The sequence below is a fragment of the Drosophila nasuta genome, chromosome 2L (assembly GCF_023558535.2).
Source record: "Drosophila nasuta strain 15112-1781.00 chromosome 2L, ASM2355853v1, whole genome shotgun sequence".
In the NCBI taxonomy this organism is placed as follows: domain Eukaryota; kingdom Metazoa; phylum Arthropoda; class Insecta; order Diptera; family Drosophilidae; genus Drosophila; species Drosophila nasuta.
In genome coordinates, this window is record NC_083455.1 from 19,691,225 (window position 1) to 19,708,310 (window position 17,086).

The following is a 17,086-nucleotide window of genomic DNA, read 5'->3' on the forward strand; positions in this document are numbered from 1 at the left end:
CTTTATATCATGCAAATATTTGCCACACAGCAAGCTTGATGACTTCGCAGCCGGTGTTCGGTAAGCGCATTGAGTGCTTCTGTTGCTTCAACTTGGCAACTGTCATTGCAATTGCATCTGGTTAAGCGTTTCAACTGCAGCCATATGTTGGCCACACACACACACACGCACAGAAAGAAAGAGAGAGAGAGGGGAAAGAGACAGCCCCCATTATGCTGCATGACCAAAAATAAAACACAAAAGCCTCAGTCTCAGAGTGAAGTTGCTTTGTGCCTGAGAGTACTAAAGGCTTATGACATTTGGCCATAACATCAACAACATTTCAAGCAACTCAAGCAACAACAGCAAGAACAATAGCAAGCATGTCAGCAGCACATTACACGGCCTCCTTAGTAGTTGATTTTTGCCCAGCAATTGCTGTTGTTGTAATTGTTATGAGCTGAAATTACAACCAAGGGGGGTGGGACGGGAACGGGGCGAGACGAGCGGCTAAAAAGTAATATATTTTACAATAGCTGCAAAGGGCGAGACTGCATATTATATTTATGCCGTTATGCCACACACAACAACAGCCACAGCAAGTGCAATAGCTGTTGTTAAAAGCAGAAATTTCGCATTAAGCTGAAAGAAAAGCAAAAGCTTGTGGATTCCGGGGAATGAGAGAAGGTTGAACGGGTTTGCTCAGACAAGTTCAGGCCACAAGTAAACGAGCCAAGCAGCTTGTTTTAAGTCGTCACACACACATACACACTCACACTAGAGTATGTTTGTTTGTGTGCGGAGTGCAACTTACATTAGTTGTATTCGTTTCTTTGGCAGGAGGCGACGGCTGGCAAACATCTTCCTGTTGTTGTCCTGTTCCATGTTGGCCTCGGCGCTGTAGCATGAAATCTTACAAAAAAAAACTGCATACACGCACACATGCCTAGTATACTCCCACACACGCACACAAATAACAACTGGCAGCATTGCCATAATTCTTGTCTACGCACAAAAGTATGCTACACTTTATACGAGTATGAAATAAATAATTACAAACAAGTCAAGCAAGTAACCGCAATGTTATATGATGTAGAGAACATGGGAAAGGAGCGGAACAGAAGCAGGGATAGAGAGAGAGCGAATACGATGCACTATAATGCAGTCGGGTGCTGATTCAGTTGCAGGAAACATACGTCGACGCCGGCAATGCTAAAAGTGCATTACACTGCGGCAAGTATCCTGTGTGTGAAGAGCACATATATGCGAACTGATGTTATATTATGTTTGCTTTGCGGTTCATAATAATCCCATTGCTCGAGATGAGCCAAATAAACAGTGCAAAGTCATTTCAAGCAGAAAGCTGTAATAAGACAATTTACAGCTTTAGAAGAGTTCAAGAATTCATTGATAACGGAAAAGAATTGAATAATTTTGGAATTTGAATATAGAATTTAAACTATTTTTAAAATAAAATAATTATGTAATTATAAAGTGAAATCAGTTATTGCGAAATTTGTAAATTTATCTAAATGTCTCATCATCGAAATAATTCTAATGGAAATTTAAAAGCGTGCTCTTCGAAGCAGAGTAAAAACCAAATCTTTAGCTTTAGCTAAATTATCATAAAGTTGTTAAGTGCTGCCTAAAAGCATGCTACAACATTTTGTATTTAAAATGTAACTCGAACAAAACAATGCATTCGGTTGAAAGAAACATTTTTGGGGTTTTAACAAAAATTGTGCTTAATTTTGTTTATAGCAAACTAACAAATACAGTGGAAACCGGCAAAGACTAACGTTGCATTAGAATACATTGGAATACTTTCTCACAGTGCATTTCCTGTTGGGCTACGATTTTATTTACATTTCTATTTTGATTTCTTTTGGTTTATGGAGACATCACCGCCCCATTGCCCCCTCCAAAGACTCGAAGAAACCTCTGGCAAAACAGAAAAATTGAGTAAAAAAAAATGCAATGAAAAAGTTTGTCTTAATGCCGTTGTTATGGTTGTGCGTGTGTGTGTGTATGAACATGAAGATTTTTTTTTTTGTGTTTGTTTCGGTTGCAGACTTTTGAGTTGTGTTCGCAGGCAAATGAACCAGCAGGACGACAACCTCAAACTCAAAAGTCAAACGACACACTACTACACTACTATACTCACACACACACACACACTCCCTCAAATGTGGCATCAGAGTGAAAACACCCCCAACGGAGGAGGCAAGTGCTAGTGAGCTGTGTGCACTTGCATTTATGAATGTTTAAGCACTCGAATCTACAAGCAAGTTTCACCGAAGCAGCAGCACAATTGAAAAATTCATAAAGCCACCAGAGAAATACATAAATGAGTGAGACGAGAGACGGGATATGGAGGAGAGCAGAAAAGCAAAAAAGCGAAAGACGAAACTTTGTTTTCAGTTTGTTTTGCTATGTGGATGTGTATGTGTATGTGTGTGTGTGTGTGTGTGCATGTGTGGGTGTGCGGAAACTCTAATGATGGTTAATTATTATAAGTCATACGCATACACACAAAAATCCCTGAGAACTCGACATGTTACAGTTTGGCAGGCACTGAACTGAACTGAACTTTTCTGATGTTCGACAGTTGAATACGTAAAGTTAATTAACATTTTCAAATCCATGAAGTTGAACGCATATGTAAAGTTGTTAAACGTGTTTGCTATCGACGAATTATTCCAAGATTGGAACAGTTGGTAACTGTTAAAAATTAAACATTATTCTAGTGAACTCATTTTTGGAAGTCTCTTTGTCAGTTTTCACTGCACTCTCCGAAATTTGGAAGACTGAGCAACTATGCTGAAATTTTCATTATGGAAAGACGGCTTCAGCAAACTTCTTGAAAAGTTAAAATAGGCTAGTTAATAAGCTGTGAATTTCATATGCAAAAATCAGCTTGAACAGTTTTAAACAAGTGAGAAAGCTACCCATTTTGAATAAAAGCAAAATATTGCGGTATTATTCTCAAAATATACTAAAAATACTAAAAAATATATACAAATGGTATATTTGGTATATCGATATTGTACCGCATTCAAAATATACCATAGACGGCACGGCACAATATACCAGATTGTCAGCCAAATAACTTAGACAATTTTTATCTGATCGCAACAAAATTTTAAGGAATCACAACTACTATGGGTAGTGGGTATAAAAAGCAAAACCGTGTGGTATTATTCTACAAATATACCGAATAGTAAAAATACTAAAATATACCGGAGGCTATCATTGATATAATAATACAGTACTACATTTAAGATATACCATCGGGTAAGGACTCCAAAAGATTCTATGAACCATGAAAATCTTATTTGCATGCATCGAACTCCAAATTCCACAACATGTTGCTGGACAGCTGGAACATTGTGTCACTGATTGGTATGGTACGGCGCATTACCAAGCCATTCTCATTGATAACTGCAATCTTAACGTGACCCCCCGAAAACGGATCAAACGAAATGGCAACTTCTGTGCAAATCTTTACCAATTCCATAGCCTCATTCAAAGGCATATTTTTGGTATGCCTAGACATTAGTAATCCTCGAATTGAGATCGCACCGGAGCCAGAAGCTGCGGCTCGTTGTCGCAACATAAGACCCGCCGATGTTATATTATAGACCTGGCCACCGTGTTCCTTATCCCAGCCGGCAACAATGACACCGACCTGATTAATCTGACGTTTCTCATAGATTTTATTGGCGAACATCGTGGCCACCATTTGGACAGTCATTGAGTCGGGATATGCTAGATTATGAAAATTCACATTGTCAGTGACAAATTCGAGCAATTGCTCAGATTGCGATGCCGAACCGCAGCGACCACTGTAAATTCTATCGGTGATCCGGGATAGTTTATCCGTATTCGAATTGACCACATTGCGACCAGTTGTAGTCCTCGAGTCGGCGGCAAGCACAACTCCGCCATCATATTCAACGGCCATTATGGTAGTCTAAGCAATAAATTTGTAGGAGTTGTTTTAACAATTAGTTTTATGAAACTTACGCCACATCTAATTCCTTCGAAACCTTCGCTATTATTCATTTTGATAAAAGGGAAATGTTTTAGTTGAAAAATTATTGTTTTTTCACGGATTTCATTAAGATTGTTGTCGAAACAATCTAAGTTTATTAGCATCTATATTGATTCTAAGTTTTCAGTACCTACTTGGTTGTCAGGTGGTAAATTTTATTTCACTATGACTAGATTGCGAGCTTACTGACTACGTTCTTGAACATGAAACAGTTGCCATCGGCAAAGGCTTATTGAGCAGCGGAATTGTGTTGCTTCATCAGCGATTTGTGCTCACAAATTAAAGCTAAGCTCTCATAAAATATTGTACTCGACTCCATGACCTGCCATTTTCCCACATACTCATTCACACTGAGCTCCGTATGTATGAAATTTTGCGTGAGCATCTGCCATGATGGCTTAATCACACGGTGTCAAAGTACACGGATTGAATTAATGCGTCAATCAGCACTAAACTGAACTTAACTTTTCTCATTTGGACAGTTGAGTGTTCAACATTAAACTGCATTTTAAAAACTATCATGTTGTGAAATTATGTTAAATGCATTTCTGTTTGCAGTTAAGCGGAAAAAAGAATGCAAAAACCTAACCAATCAGAAAATGTTATTTTTCTCTTTATTGAGTACGACTTCATTAACGGTACCCTGTATAAACAACCGATGGGATTTCATTAAATCACCCACACACGTTTAATATTTGCTTTCATTAACTCTTAATTATCGAACACTTTTCCTCCAACAACTAAATTAATATGCGAATGATATGATAGCTCAAAATTAACTAAAAAAGATCTCCAACTCTTGCATTGCAATGTTTTCTTTTTATCACTTTTATATTTTAATTTTGTGGAATCGTACTTAAATAAAGCAAATGTGAAAATGCATATGTAGTTTACATAAGTATAAATATGCGGCACGTGGATGGACGTGGCTGTGGCAATGAGTGGGTGGTGAGTGGTGAGGGGCAGCAACCGTTTATAATTATTTGCATAAAAATATGCAAATCGTTTGGCCAAGGTAGCCAACAGCAGCAGCAAGGTACGAGTGTTATTCACAGTTTCCCATTTGCTTTGCTTTGAGCAACTCCTCCCCCCCACCCCCCGCGGAGGAGAGCTCTTCACTTCCTTCATTCGCCATCCATTTAAATATAAATAAAAATAAATACATTGCGTAAACTGTTTGGTAGAAATTTTAATGAATCCACGAGGAATTAAATTTATGCACTTAAAAACTTAAATATTTACCGAGTTTCTCCTCATTAACTTTTAAGAGAGAGAGAAAAATATGTTCTTAAATTGTATCCAAGTTAATAGAACTGCAAGCATAATGAATTCCTCAGCAGAATGAAGAGATAGGATTCAAAAGAGTTGTAAATATACGAGTATTTGTCAGCATTTAGGCAAACAAATGCCGCAATCTTTTTTTTAACATTTTTTAAAAATTGTTCTTTGTTTTTTCCCAGGCATTTGTTTTTCGTCTCTACATCTTTTTTTTAAATGCCCAACAGCAACAATTGCAATGTTAATTACAATAACTCAGAGCGAAGAGTTAACAAAAAGTTGAAACGCAAAAAACGTAAAAACTTCTCTTTCGTTCCCCCTTTTTCGCCACGCCCTCCATCCGTTAAAATAAAGGGAATGAAAATATAAACAAAAAAAAAACAAGAAAAAAGTACAGCGTACATTTGCGGGCGGCAATTGAAAATACAGTTGCCGAGCAGAGCACATTGAGCTGTTTGTTTTATGCGGCAGAGTGAAAAATCTCAACACAATATCAAATGCATGTGTACACACAGCGCGTTTAGTCCTTTTTGTATATACTACACATACATACATACATATTCCGGTATTTTTTTTCTATTTTCTGTTCTGTATTTTTTCTGCATTTTCCCTTTTCCGATGTCTGCAAAAAACTGGACGAACAATGAAGAGCAAGTAAACAACAAAAATTACAAAAATATATATATAAATGTATGTGTGCACAAAATATTCACACACACACACACACGCATATAATATCTATGTATGTGTTGCATAGTAAAAATAGATTTGCACAAACAAAATGCTAGAGTAGAAGGGAAAGGGGAAGGGGAAGGGGGCAATTCGGTGGTTTGCTATGTTGCGCGGTGGGTTAAAAACTAACAGGCAGACAAATTAAAACTAAGCGCTGCATGTACAAACAACTCTCCCAAGGGGTTGTACTCGACCCAATGGCAGCTACTCGACCATTTGCTCCATTTAGTTGTAGACACACACACACACACGCTCGCTGTGTGCTTAGTTTCATTTGAACAGTGCTGCTCAAACTGTAAACCATCCAAGCAGCAAATGCAATAAATTTAAACATTTCATTTTGCAAAATCCATTTTGGATTGCGTTACCAAAATCGATTTCTCGTCTCTTTCGACAATTATAATTTTCTTCAAATGGTTTCGAAACACAGCAACTCAAGTGTTAAAGGGGTTTCAAATGGTAATTCACCTTAAATTAATAAAGTGACACACTAGACGAAAAAAATACTCTACAAAACGATAAGAAATTGAAGAAGCTACTGTTAACTATTGATTAATATACTATTAACTAATAAATATACTATATACTAATAGTATAGTATAGTATATACTAATAGTATATAATATATTTATTAGTTAACAGTATATGAGTAACAGTATATAGTATATAGTATACTAATAGTATATAGTATATTTATTAGTTAACAGTATATTAGTCAATATTTAACAGTATATTAGTCAATAGCTTCTCTTCTTGGTGCTCAATTCTAGTTAGTTAAAATTCTCTTAGGCATTTCACACCCGTTGAGACATGAATTCACTTTAGAGGGTATAAAGCAATGTGCCATGCACATTATCTAAGCAAGCAAGTTTGCCTTAAGTTGATTTGATTGCAACCCTCATAAATATGTCATGTTAAATTTTAATGTAATTGAGTCGAAATCCATTTGGGGAACACTTTGCGGCACTTTCTCAAACTACTGTTCGCAGTTATATTTCAAAGCTATAGATCTATGTATCTATCGTTCATTCTCTCTCTAAACCAGTTGCTTGCTTGTTGTGTTGCGTGTGTTGAGTGCGTGTGTGTGTGCATTATTCATTTTGTGGCGTAGATTTACAATTCGAACAATTTTGCAATATTTTTGTATTGATTGCTGGCTGCCGCCCGCGACTGTTGCTTCTGATAATAAAAATAAATCAAATCAGTTGGGCAAAAACTCGCTTGCGGATACATTTTTGTAACATGCGAGTGGGTTGTTTTCTCTTTTTCGTTTCGTTCAACTCTGTTACTATCCTTGCCTCATGTGTGTGTGTGTGTTTGTTTTTCAGTTATTTCTATTTGCCGCGTATGTGTTGGGTCTTTTGTTTGTTGTTGTGTAGGGTTTAACCGTATACGGCGTACTCTTAATTAAATGTACGCTGCAAATTTGCACAACCAAATTGCATTGCCATGTAATACCCATTTCGCCCTGGCTATTCTCTTTCTTCTCTCTCACTCACTCACTCACTCACTCACGCTATCTTTCTCGCTCTGTGTTACAGGTTGCTTGTGGCTTTCGATGGCGCCGAGGGATGGCGGGGCAGATGAAACGCTGGACACACGCGAAGGCGTCGATCTGGTGCTCAAGTGCCGTTTCACCGAGCATTATGATTCAACTGACTTCACCTTCTACTGGGCCCGATGGACCTGCTGCCCCACATTGTTCGAGAACGTGGCCATTGGCGATGTGCAGCTCAACTCGAATTATCGGTAAGTGTGTATACGCAATGTCCTTTTGTCCCGAGCGAGCGTGCATGTATGTGTGTGCGTATGCGTGTGTCGGTATGTTTGTGCTGTGTGCAATGGTCTGATAAATCACAGGCGGCCTCATAAATTCAACATTGATGGCCTGTCAATAAGCAGGCGAAAAGTTAAAGGCAGTCTCAAGAGAAGAGACGCGGGCGAAGGCAGCAGCCGCATCGACTGCACATTTATTTAATTGCCTGCCTGACATCAACATCGACATCGACAACGACATCGACACTCAATGCCCAAGGATCGAGAATTACACTCAGATGACGCAACACATCCTTCCACTCACACACACACACACACTCACACTGTCTATATCGCATGTTTATTGATAAAAGATGAAAGATGCGAAAGTTTCGCGATGCGTTCAGCTGTTAAATTTATTAAAATTGCCGATGGCAGCTATAAGGACAATAAGGACATCGATGTCATCGTTGGCATTTCTTTCTCTCTCTGTCTCTGTCTCTCTTTCTCTCTGTCTCTTGTACTCTTGTGTTGTGTACATCATTAAATGTTCATCTGGCAGCCGATAATTCATAGCTTGCCACGCCTAGAAACACGTCGTCGCCCCTCGCATGCACTGTAAACAAGACGATGGCCATTGCAAATACCCCAAGGGAAACGCTGAAATAAAGTGTAGGGACACGACAAGTGCTCGACGAGCACAAAACGTGGCGGCCATCAGACACAGCTGTGCTCGGTGTCGAAGGCAAAGGCAAAATTATTATAACAACGTTCGCTCAAAAACAATGGGCAACAAAACAAAGACCAACAACTGGAAGCTGTTATCCTAAATTGCCCACCAAAAAGGAAAAATAGAAAACTCAATTGCACAATAAACTATCTAAAGTAAATAAAGAACGACCGAATGCATTTAAATAAAGAAAATGAATACAAATAATGTTAAACGTTTGGTAATCGCATTAAATTTCATATTTTTTTGCGATTATATTTTCATCGTGTCTCCATTTCTGGTAACAAAACCAACAACTTTGTACCACTGTGTATAATTGGCAACACATTGCGTATACGCAACTTGATTAAAGCGTGGAAAAGCTCGTCAAGCGCTATGCGCCTTTAAATGGCTGTTTGGAAAATGTGGTGAATGTTCGCCGTTGCTCGATGCTCGCTTATTGCTCCATCGCCTCATCGCCTCATTGCCCCGCTTGCCATTTCCCATTTCCCATCATCTCTTCCCGCCTGCCTATTTATTTATTAATCATAATAATCATTTTGCAGCGCATTTTAAGCGTGAAAAACATTCAATGCGGCGTATGCTGCAAATCGCTTGGAAAATTTTCAACAGTCCACGCCCACGAAAAAAAAGAGGAGACAATCAGACAAAGGAGAACGACAGAGAGAGAGAGAGAGGACAGAGAAAGAGAGACATATATGTATGAGTATATAGGCCAGATGATGTATAATATATGGCCAAGTATGGCAGCCGCAGAACATGCAAAAACACCAAACAGATCGGCAAACAAAAGAAAATTATTGTAAATTTTTGCTAATCGCGCGTTAAACAATTTGCTTGATTTATGTGGGCTAAGAGACACGGCTAATGGCATTGGCAGAACATATACCATATAGCATACCAGCTGGTAGACAGACCAAAGAATACTCTCAAGCTCCTTTTGTGTGGTATTCAACAGCATAAATTCAATAACGTTTTGGCAACCAAATTTTGGTCAAAAACATAAACGAGTTCAAATTTTGCACAAAATTTGACCATAAATACTGCCAGCAAATGTCATGCTTTAAAACTGACCAAACTTGTTTCGAGTTTGTGTCATTAGCTAGAAAGTTTAATAAAAGTATGATATTTGCGCTTTGCTTTCTCTGTGAATGGAACTAATTAAATTGGAGCATTATCACCTGACAGCTGGTCAGCTCATGGAATTTTTTAATGACTTCGAATGGAGCAGCATTCAATCAACGCAGTCTCGTTAACTGTTTGTGGATGATGGATGTCAGTTCGGTCGTTGGGTCTTTGGCTCTGATAACTGACCCAAATACACCCACATGGACATACACATAGAAAAAAACAGAGGGAGTTATACCACACACACACACACATACACACACACCCCAATCACCCTATTCAGTGTGTCCATTTGCACTTTGTCCTTTTCAAAATTGTCATCCAGATGACATGAAATTTGCTTTAGCAACGCATTCACCATACACAAGAGCATCCAGCTGTTCCACCTCTCATCTCAGTCATACTTTGTTTTTTTATTCTTTTTATTACTCGTATCACTCTTGGGTGTGAGAAGGCTCTCTTTGGTGTGCCATGATATTGGAATTTTGTGTTCAAGTGCCGCTAACATTTCGGAAACAATCAGAACACATTTTTTCACTTTTTGTTGTTGTTCTTGTTGTTGCTCTTTCCTTAGCACAGATGAGAATTCCAGCCTAAAGAGACCGACAACAAAGTCTTGTGCCTTTTCAATTGTGTGTTATAAAGAAATTTAATATGAAGAGCTTCGTGTTGTCGGGAAAATATCGATTTTTTTAATTTTGATTTTGAGGCCTCGGCCAATTTGTAAAGCAACCAAGCGCCAGAGGGCGCTTTTCCCGTCTTTGTTGTGGTTATCCGTGCAATTTTAACATTTCACTTTTTATGTATTTCTTCTTTTTTTTTTGTTTAACTGAAATAAAACCAAACTGAATTTGCTCTGCTGCCGAGAAAAACAGACAACACACACACACAAGAAAAAAAAAAGATCATACAGCATGCGTCAGTCAGAAAATTGCTCAATAGGCATTGAAGTTTTTTTTCTTCCTACTGTATGCACAACAAATGACGTCGATTTAATACACTAACCAACTTTTGCCCAAGCTTCGAATATTTTCTCAGCACTTGCAACTTTTCAGCTTTGTAGAGTAGGTTGTATATTGTGTTCTTTTCTAGAGAAGAGAATTTAAACTTCGTTATGGTTTTCGAAATTGAATTTTGAGCAATTTCTTGTTTAGATTTTTTTTTTGTATCTTCTGTTCTTCTATTCCTTGTTATTGTTGTTGTTGTTGGATGCCAGGGCAAGCTGACACATTTCTCATTTTGTGATGGATGTGCGCAATAATTTTTGCTATTTATGCAAAAGTCGGTTGTTATCAATAGCATCCTCCTCGAAGCAATGAAAGGAAAGGGGCGCGAGCCGCGGTGACACACAAAGGCCCATCCATATCTCACTTTCCATATCTCCTTTATGCGAATGCGGGTCAACATTTAACCTTTACCTTGTACGCACAGAAGCGAAGAGACAAATGCATAGATCAGAATGCGTGTGTGTGTGGCGACACGTGTTGGTTCCGATTCGTTTGACTTTTGCGCCACACCCCCAATCAGAGAGAGAGAGACGAGCACACATGTCGCGACGTGGGCGTTACATCTATCAGCGACAGGAGAATATATATGTATATATATGATATATGGTATATGATATGTATGAGCGTGTGTGTCTGTCTGTCTGTGTGTTTGGCAATGGCAACACTTATGCAAATTGAAATGCAAATAAGCCTGAAAACCGAGTGAGTCTGTCTCGGTGTCTCGGTGTCAGGTTTTTAGGCGCTGGATTCTCCACAATTTTACCGCAACTCAGACAGACCCCTACATGAATTCGGATTCTTTGTTGGTTCTCACGCTTTATTGAATTCATTTAAAAAACAATTTTTCATTTTGGCTGCCGTCGCAACAACAGCAAGAACAACAAGAACAACTGGAACAGCAACGGAAGCATTTCTCTTGCTTAAAATGCGCCCTTTTGTTTTTTAGCGCCCTGACTTCAAGGATGCTATAAAAAAAAAATGTGGCTGCTGCTAACATTCCAATTAGCCTTTTGTTTGGTGTCAATGCAGCCTACAACCTAAAGGAACATCCACAAATAAAAATGAAAAACAGCTAGCAACAAAAAACGATAGACCAAAACAAAAAAAAACAAAAATGGAAACAATCGAGTAAACTGGGCTTCATCTACAGGTCCTTCGGGCAGCTATTAAAAGCATTGAAAAGCTGTCTGCAGCTTTGTTTGCCTTTTGGCCTGAGAATCAAGCAACCAAGGCAAAGCAAGCCAGGCAGCCAGCAGGCAGCAGGCAATGAAACCAAACCAAACCAAACCAAACCGAAGCCAGACAGACAGAGAGACAGACAGACCCTGGGCCAACAACTAGGGACACGCCCCGTTGCTCACAGTTGCCTTTTGTTTGGCGCTGTCAACGCCTAAATGTATGCTCTTCCAAAATGTGCACGATGTGCCGCCTACCCCCAAAGACAATTAAACTCTTGTTAATGGCGAGTAGCAATAAAAAAGGACAATAGATAAATTGGTCCCATTCAGAACAATGTTCAACAGGCAATAAGTCCACAGCTGCCATAACACAAACAGTTTATATATGCTTTGACTCACATCAAATGAAAAATGCTAGCAAATTGTTATACTTGTTTTTGCAAGTGCTTAAAGCACATTGCATTGAAAAGACTATCCGCTATTGTGCAAAATAATTGCTTAAATTTTAACTTATATGGCAAGTTAACTTTACTTTAAAGCATACTCCATACACAAAAAAACATCAAAATAAAATGGGGAATCTTGATTAATTTGCAAAATACATTAAATTAAATTTGTAAGCATCTAATTCATTTAAGATTCGTTGTTCCTAAATCATCACCTTAATGTCTGTAAATTCCGGTGAAAATGAGTTAAATTTCCCACCCGAAATAAATGGAAAATCTTGTACTTTTACTGCTGTCAAATACGCTTCGAGCCAAGCCTTAAATGCTGTCGACTGCAGTGACTTTAATGACTTTTCGCGCTGCAAAGTGACAGTCGGAGTTAAGGTTGAGAATAAGACCAAGTTCAGGTTTGGAAGCTCAGTGATTTTACGAACGGATTTGAAAACTCCGACAAAACTCAGAGGCTGTAACTTGTACAGTTTGCAGTGTTTCGCCATGTGGTGTTTATTGTTTCTGGTGGTGTTCAGCTGCAGGCCGACGTGTAAATTAATTTCAACCGCTAAGCTTAATTTAAAGTTGGCTTAAGCTCACACACACGCACAACAATAATAACACAACCGACGGCTGGCTTCGCTGCCTTGCACACTGACCCCTCTATGCAAATACGCCTTCAGCAACAAATAATAATAATAACAAGAGCAGCAGCAGCAAGAACAGTAGCAACAAGAACCGCAAAACTGGCAGCCCACCCGCCGTCATGTGAAGTTCATAAAGTTTCGCTTCGTTCTCCGTTCTCCGGACAACCGCAAAAGGCAGGAACATGGCAACGGCAACGGCAACAGCAACGGCAACGGCAACAGCAACGGCGAAGGCAACGTTGTCGCCGGAAGTTGTCCACTGTACGAAGTGCGACTTGTCAACGTGTACTTCCGGCCACCATCCTACACCACAACAGCCACAGCCGCAGAGCAGGAGAGCGACTCTCGGGCTTCAGTCCCAGGCCACCCAGGAAGCAGTCGCTTCGGTCTCGGTCTTGGTCTCGTTATAGGCCTCAAGCTCGCTCTCCTCGTCCACGCTCTCACGTCCTTGTCCTTAAACCTCAGACTCTGGCCCCCTCTAACATATATTCACACCCCTTTGTCGTTATCAACTTTATGAATAATTCAGTTAAATTTTCCCCTATTGCGCACCCAGTTGTGGATATGTTATGTTGTTATGAGCTTCAACCATTGTCAGCAGTTTTAAGCTCAAAAATGTATGCATAATTAGACTTGTGACAAAAGAGGGAGGGAAATTAGGTTCATTTTTACTAATAAAAGATTGATTATTGGTTATTCTGTCAGCAAATTATGTTATTAAGTTATTGTCCATCAAAAATAGAGTATTTCGTAGTCTATCTATTTATGACTTCAAATTAAATATTTTAATTATTCAAATTGATTCAAGAATTCAGTTATTTAATGCAAAAATAATTTATTGCAATTCATGAAATCATTTTAAAAGATTTATCTTCGCTTCTGCTTCTTCTTTCTCTCTCTCTCTCTCACTCTCTCTCTTGATTTGATCGTTATTGCAGCATAATAATCAAATTTGCATGCACAAAATGATTATCTAATAATATTCTCCGCTTAAACAAACATAAATAATCTTGCAGTGCATATTGCGTATACGCCATGTGCTGCTGCAAAAATTTAAATATCAGCTAAATTTGTTTATTCGCCCGTTGTTGTTTGTTATTGTGGTTGCGCTTGTTGTTGTTGCTGTTGTTGTTGCTGTTGCTGTTGTCATTGTCGTTGTCCTTGTTACTGCCGGGAGCAGCCTTGACAACTTCTGCTCTTGCTGCCTCTGATCCCAAGTCCTGATGCTGCTGCTGCTGCGTCTTTTGTTGTTGTTATGTTTTAGCGTAAGTGATTTTGAAACACCTGCTTAACATGTTGCAAGGCAACCAAAGCAACACCACCTGCACCACCAGCAGCAAGCATCACCTGCTCCCCATTGCTGGCTCCTCTTTTTGTGTCGACATTTATTAAGCATGCTGTTGCTGTTGCTCTTGCTGCTGCTACTGTTTGCGGTTGCCGTAACGCAGTTTAGCTAACTTACCAAGAGGCAGGCAAGTAGCAACAGCAAAAGGACGACAAGACGCTGCCTGCCAAGGAAGCCATTAACAGCCTTTGGGGGCTTCTGCTGCCGCTCTTCTTTGCTGCTCATTTTCTCTGGCTCCTCTGGCTGCTCCTTGACAGGTTCCCTTCCTTACCACCCACCCTTCTCCCTCTCTCTCTCTCTCTCTCTCTCGCTCTCTCTCTTTCTCTCTCTCTCTCCCTATCTCCACTGTCACCATAAACTTTGTCGTTGTCGCACATGCAACTAACATAAATTTTATGTAATAATTTTTCTAATCAGAAAATGAATACACGTCGCGTTGTCTTCCGTGCTTTTCCCCCACACTATCTCTCTCTCTTCTCTTTCTTTCGCATTTTGCACATAGTCTGATGTTGTCCTGTTTTCACCTGCTGTCTCTGTGTGTGTTTTTAAATACATTTTTAAATGCTGCAAAAAACGTAGCGCGTGCTGCTTTGTTGTAGTTGTTGTTTAAGTTGTTGTTGCTGTTGTTGTTGCTGTTGCTTGTCATTCGCCGTTAAAATCAATTTACGACAAAATAAACACACGCACTGCGAACGTTGCCACGCCCCCGAAACTCCCACCGCCCAGCGAGTGTTGCTCGCATTGCTGAATGTTTGCACTGCTGCGTTGTTTGTTTGTTTCCTGTGTCGCCGTCCTCAACCTCATCCTCGCTCTCATCCTGAGTGAATGCCATGCCATGTCAATGGCACCGGCAGCAACAGACGCCGGAGCTGAGGCTGAGATTGAGGCTCAGGCACGGACAAGGACCAGCAGACGATGTCAACGTCTGCCGCTGTCACCTTTAATGTAGAAACATTCTCTTAGCTGTTTTTTTTTTTATACATATTTTGATATATTTTTGTGCCCGGCATTGACAGACAATGAGTAGGGAGCGAGCATGTGGGGATCCCTCTCACCCCTCGCTCTCTCTCTCTCTCTCTCTCGCTTATCAAAATTGGCTTACGAAGCGACGTGCGACCTGCCCAGAATTTAATGTGTATCGTTTTAAATGCGTGTTAAAGGTACTTTTCGTATGGCAGGAGCAGACAAAAGCTATGGAAACTAGTTTATAGCCAGATTTATGGGGTAGCTCATTAAGTTTAAATGCTAAACTAAACTCAGCTAAACTAAAAGGGATGCAACAGCAACAGCCAGGATACTGGATACTGTATTCTGTCACGACACGGACAGGAAGTCCTTGGCATGGGGGGATGCTCATTAAAATGCAGCACGCAAAATTTGATAACAACAAACAGGGATGGCAGCAAGTCACATTATTAACGTAGAGCACTAAACCAATATGATAATAAGGAAAATTAATTGTAGTGGAGCGCTTTATTGCAAAGTTTGCAATTAAAACTCCGAGATAAAACTATTAAAACGGTTCTTAAATTTGTGTATATTTATTTCAAGTTTCTTTGGAATTATATTTATGTTTATTCTATTGTAATGAAACAACATTTTATAATAATTGAATAAATCCTTTCAAATAGGTAAAGCGAATTAAATTTGAGCTACTTAACTTATCAGACGGGAAAGGAAAAAAATTAACAACTATATTAACATTTAAAATCTTCTTAATACTTAGAGTCAACTACTGTATAAATATTTCAAAGCTGCAGTGTTGCAGCCCTGCGCAAAACTGTCAGAAATCAACAGGGAACACCCAAGCTCAAGCATAAAGAAGGAGCTGTCATAAACCTGAGAGTAATTAAAAATTCAAAGCAAAATCAACAGCAAAAATCTGTTAACTGTTAGCTGTAACCTGTTACCAATCAGTGAGGGGTTTCTAAAAGCTGCGAAACGAACTCAACCCGAGTTGCGAGTCTGTGGGGAAGTCTGTGACTCCGGGAGTGAAAACGCCGCAGGTGCAAATACAAAATGCGGAACGGGAAAGAAGATGCAAGATGGAATGGGGTCTGACTGTCTGGTTGAATTACTTGAAGCAGGTTTTTGTGGGGCCGAGCAATAACAAAACAACAACAATAAGAAATAACTACGAGCTGTGTGTGGCACAAATAACATTGAGAGGGGTTGCTCTTTCTCTGAACTGGTAGCAGCTGCTGCTGTTGCTGTTGCTGTCAGCCAATGAGGGGCGCAGAGTGTCAGACATTATTGCTCCCGCGAGCATTGTGAAAGGCAAATAGTTTGGCGGCGCCAAGCAGCGACAACACACTAACAACAACAAACGATCGCCCAGAGGCGTCACAAGAGCAATGAGAGTGAGGAGACGCGGGAGTGGGAGTGGGGAACTAAGGGTTAAGGGTCTCGATGACAACCGACGCGCTGCCAATGATGATGATGGCGACGATGATTAGAACTGGCAAAGGCCTCCAAGGAGCAACACCAGCCGGTTCTGTCCATTGCCTTAATTACGTGCAGATAAGAAACGCAAATATGAATACAGTAAAACCGCCTCCTGCCAACAACAGCAACAGCAGCAGCAGAAGCAGCAGCAGCCTACTAACCTACTGCCTTCCTCCCCCATGACTTGGCCCAAGTATCGGGTAGGGCTGGAGTAGACAAGTGATGTCCATGGCGCAACAGCTGCGTCACTAAACGCCCGGGACATAAACATAAAAAGTCTATGAAACTGTCATAAAGCAGGCAATAGAACTGAACGACCAACTCGTAGCTTTAGCACACGCCTCCTCCCTCTTTCTCGCCCTCTTTAACCT

At 39.9% G+C, this 17,086-nt stretch overlaps 2 protein-coding genes across 5 annotated transcripts in view; one reads left to right on the forward strand and one right to left on the reverse strand.

The window, feature by feature from the left end:
* LOC132793285 (hemicentin-1) overlaps window positions 1-17,086 on the forward strand; it is a 129,692-nt gene that overhangs the window by 61,654 nt on the left and 50,952 nt on the right. For all 3 annotated transcript variants that reach the window (XM_060803060.1, XM_060803071.1, XM_060803082.1), the window contains exon 3: window positions 7,585-7,792. In XM_060803060.1, the coding sequence (XP_060659043.1) occupies window positions 7,585-7,792 (208 nt within the window). The remainder of the gene's footprint in view (window positions 1-7,584; window positions 7,793-17,086) is intronic.
* LOC132794219 (proteasome subunit beta type-6-like) lies at window positions 3,149-4,172 on the reverse strand. Of its 2 annotated transcripts, XM_060804524.1 has the most exons (3): window positions 4,006-4,172; window positions 3,814-3,952; window positions 3,149-3,747 (listed from the first exon to the last, which is right to left on the reverse strand). In XM_060804524.1, the coding sequence occupies exons 1-3, from the start codon at window positions 4,135-4,137 to the stop codon at window positions 3,311-3,313; spliced, it is 708 nt and encodes a 235-aa protein (XP_060660507.1). In that variant the 5' UTR covers window positions 4,138-4,172; the 3' UTR covers window positions 3,149-3,310. The 2 variants fall into 2 exon arrangements, with proteins under 2 accessions (XP_060660507.1, XP_060660499.1); XM_060804516.1 differs by having other exon boundaries at window positions 3,153-3,952; window positions 4,006-4,168.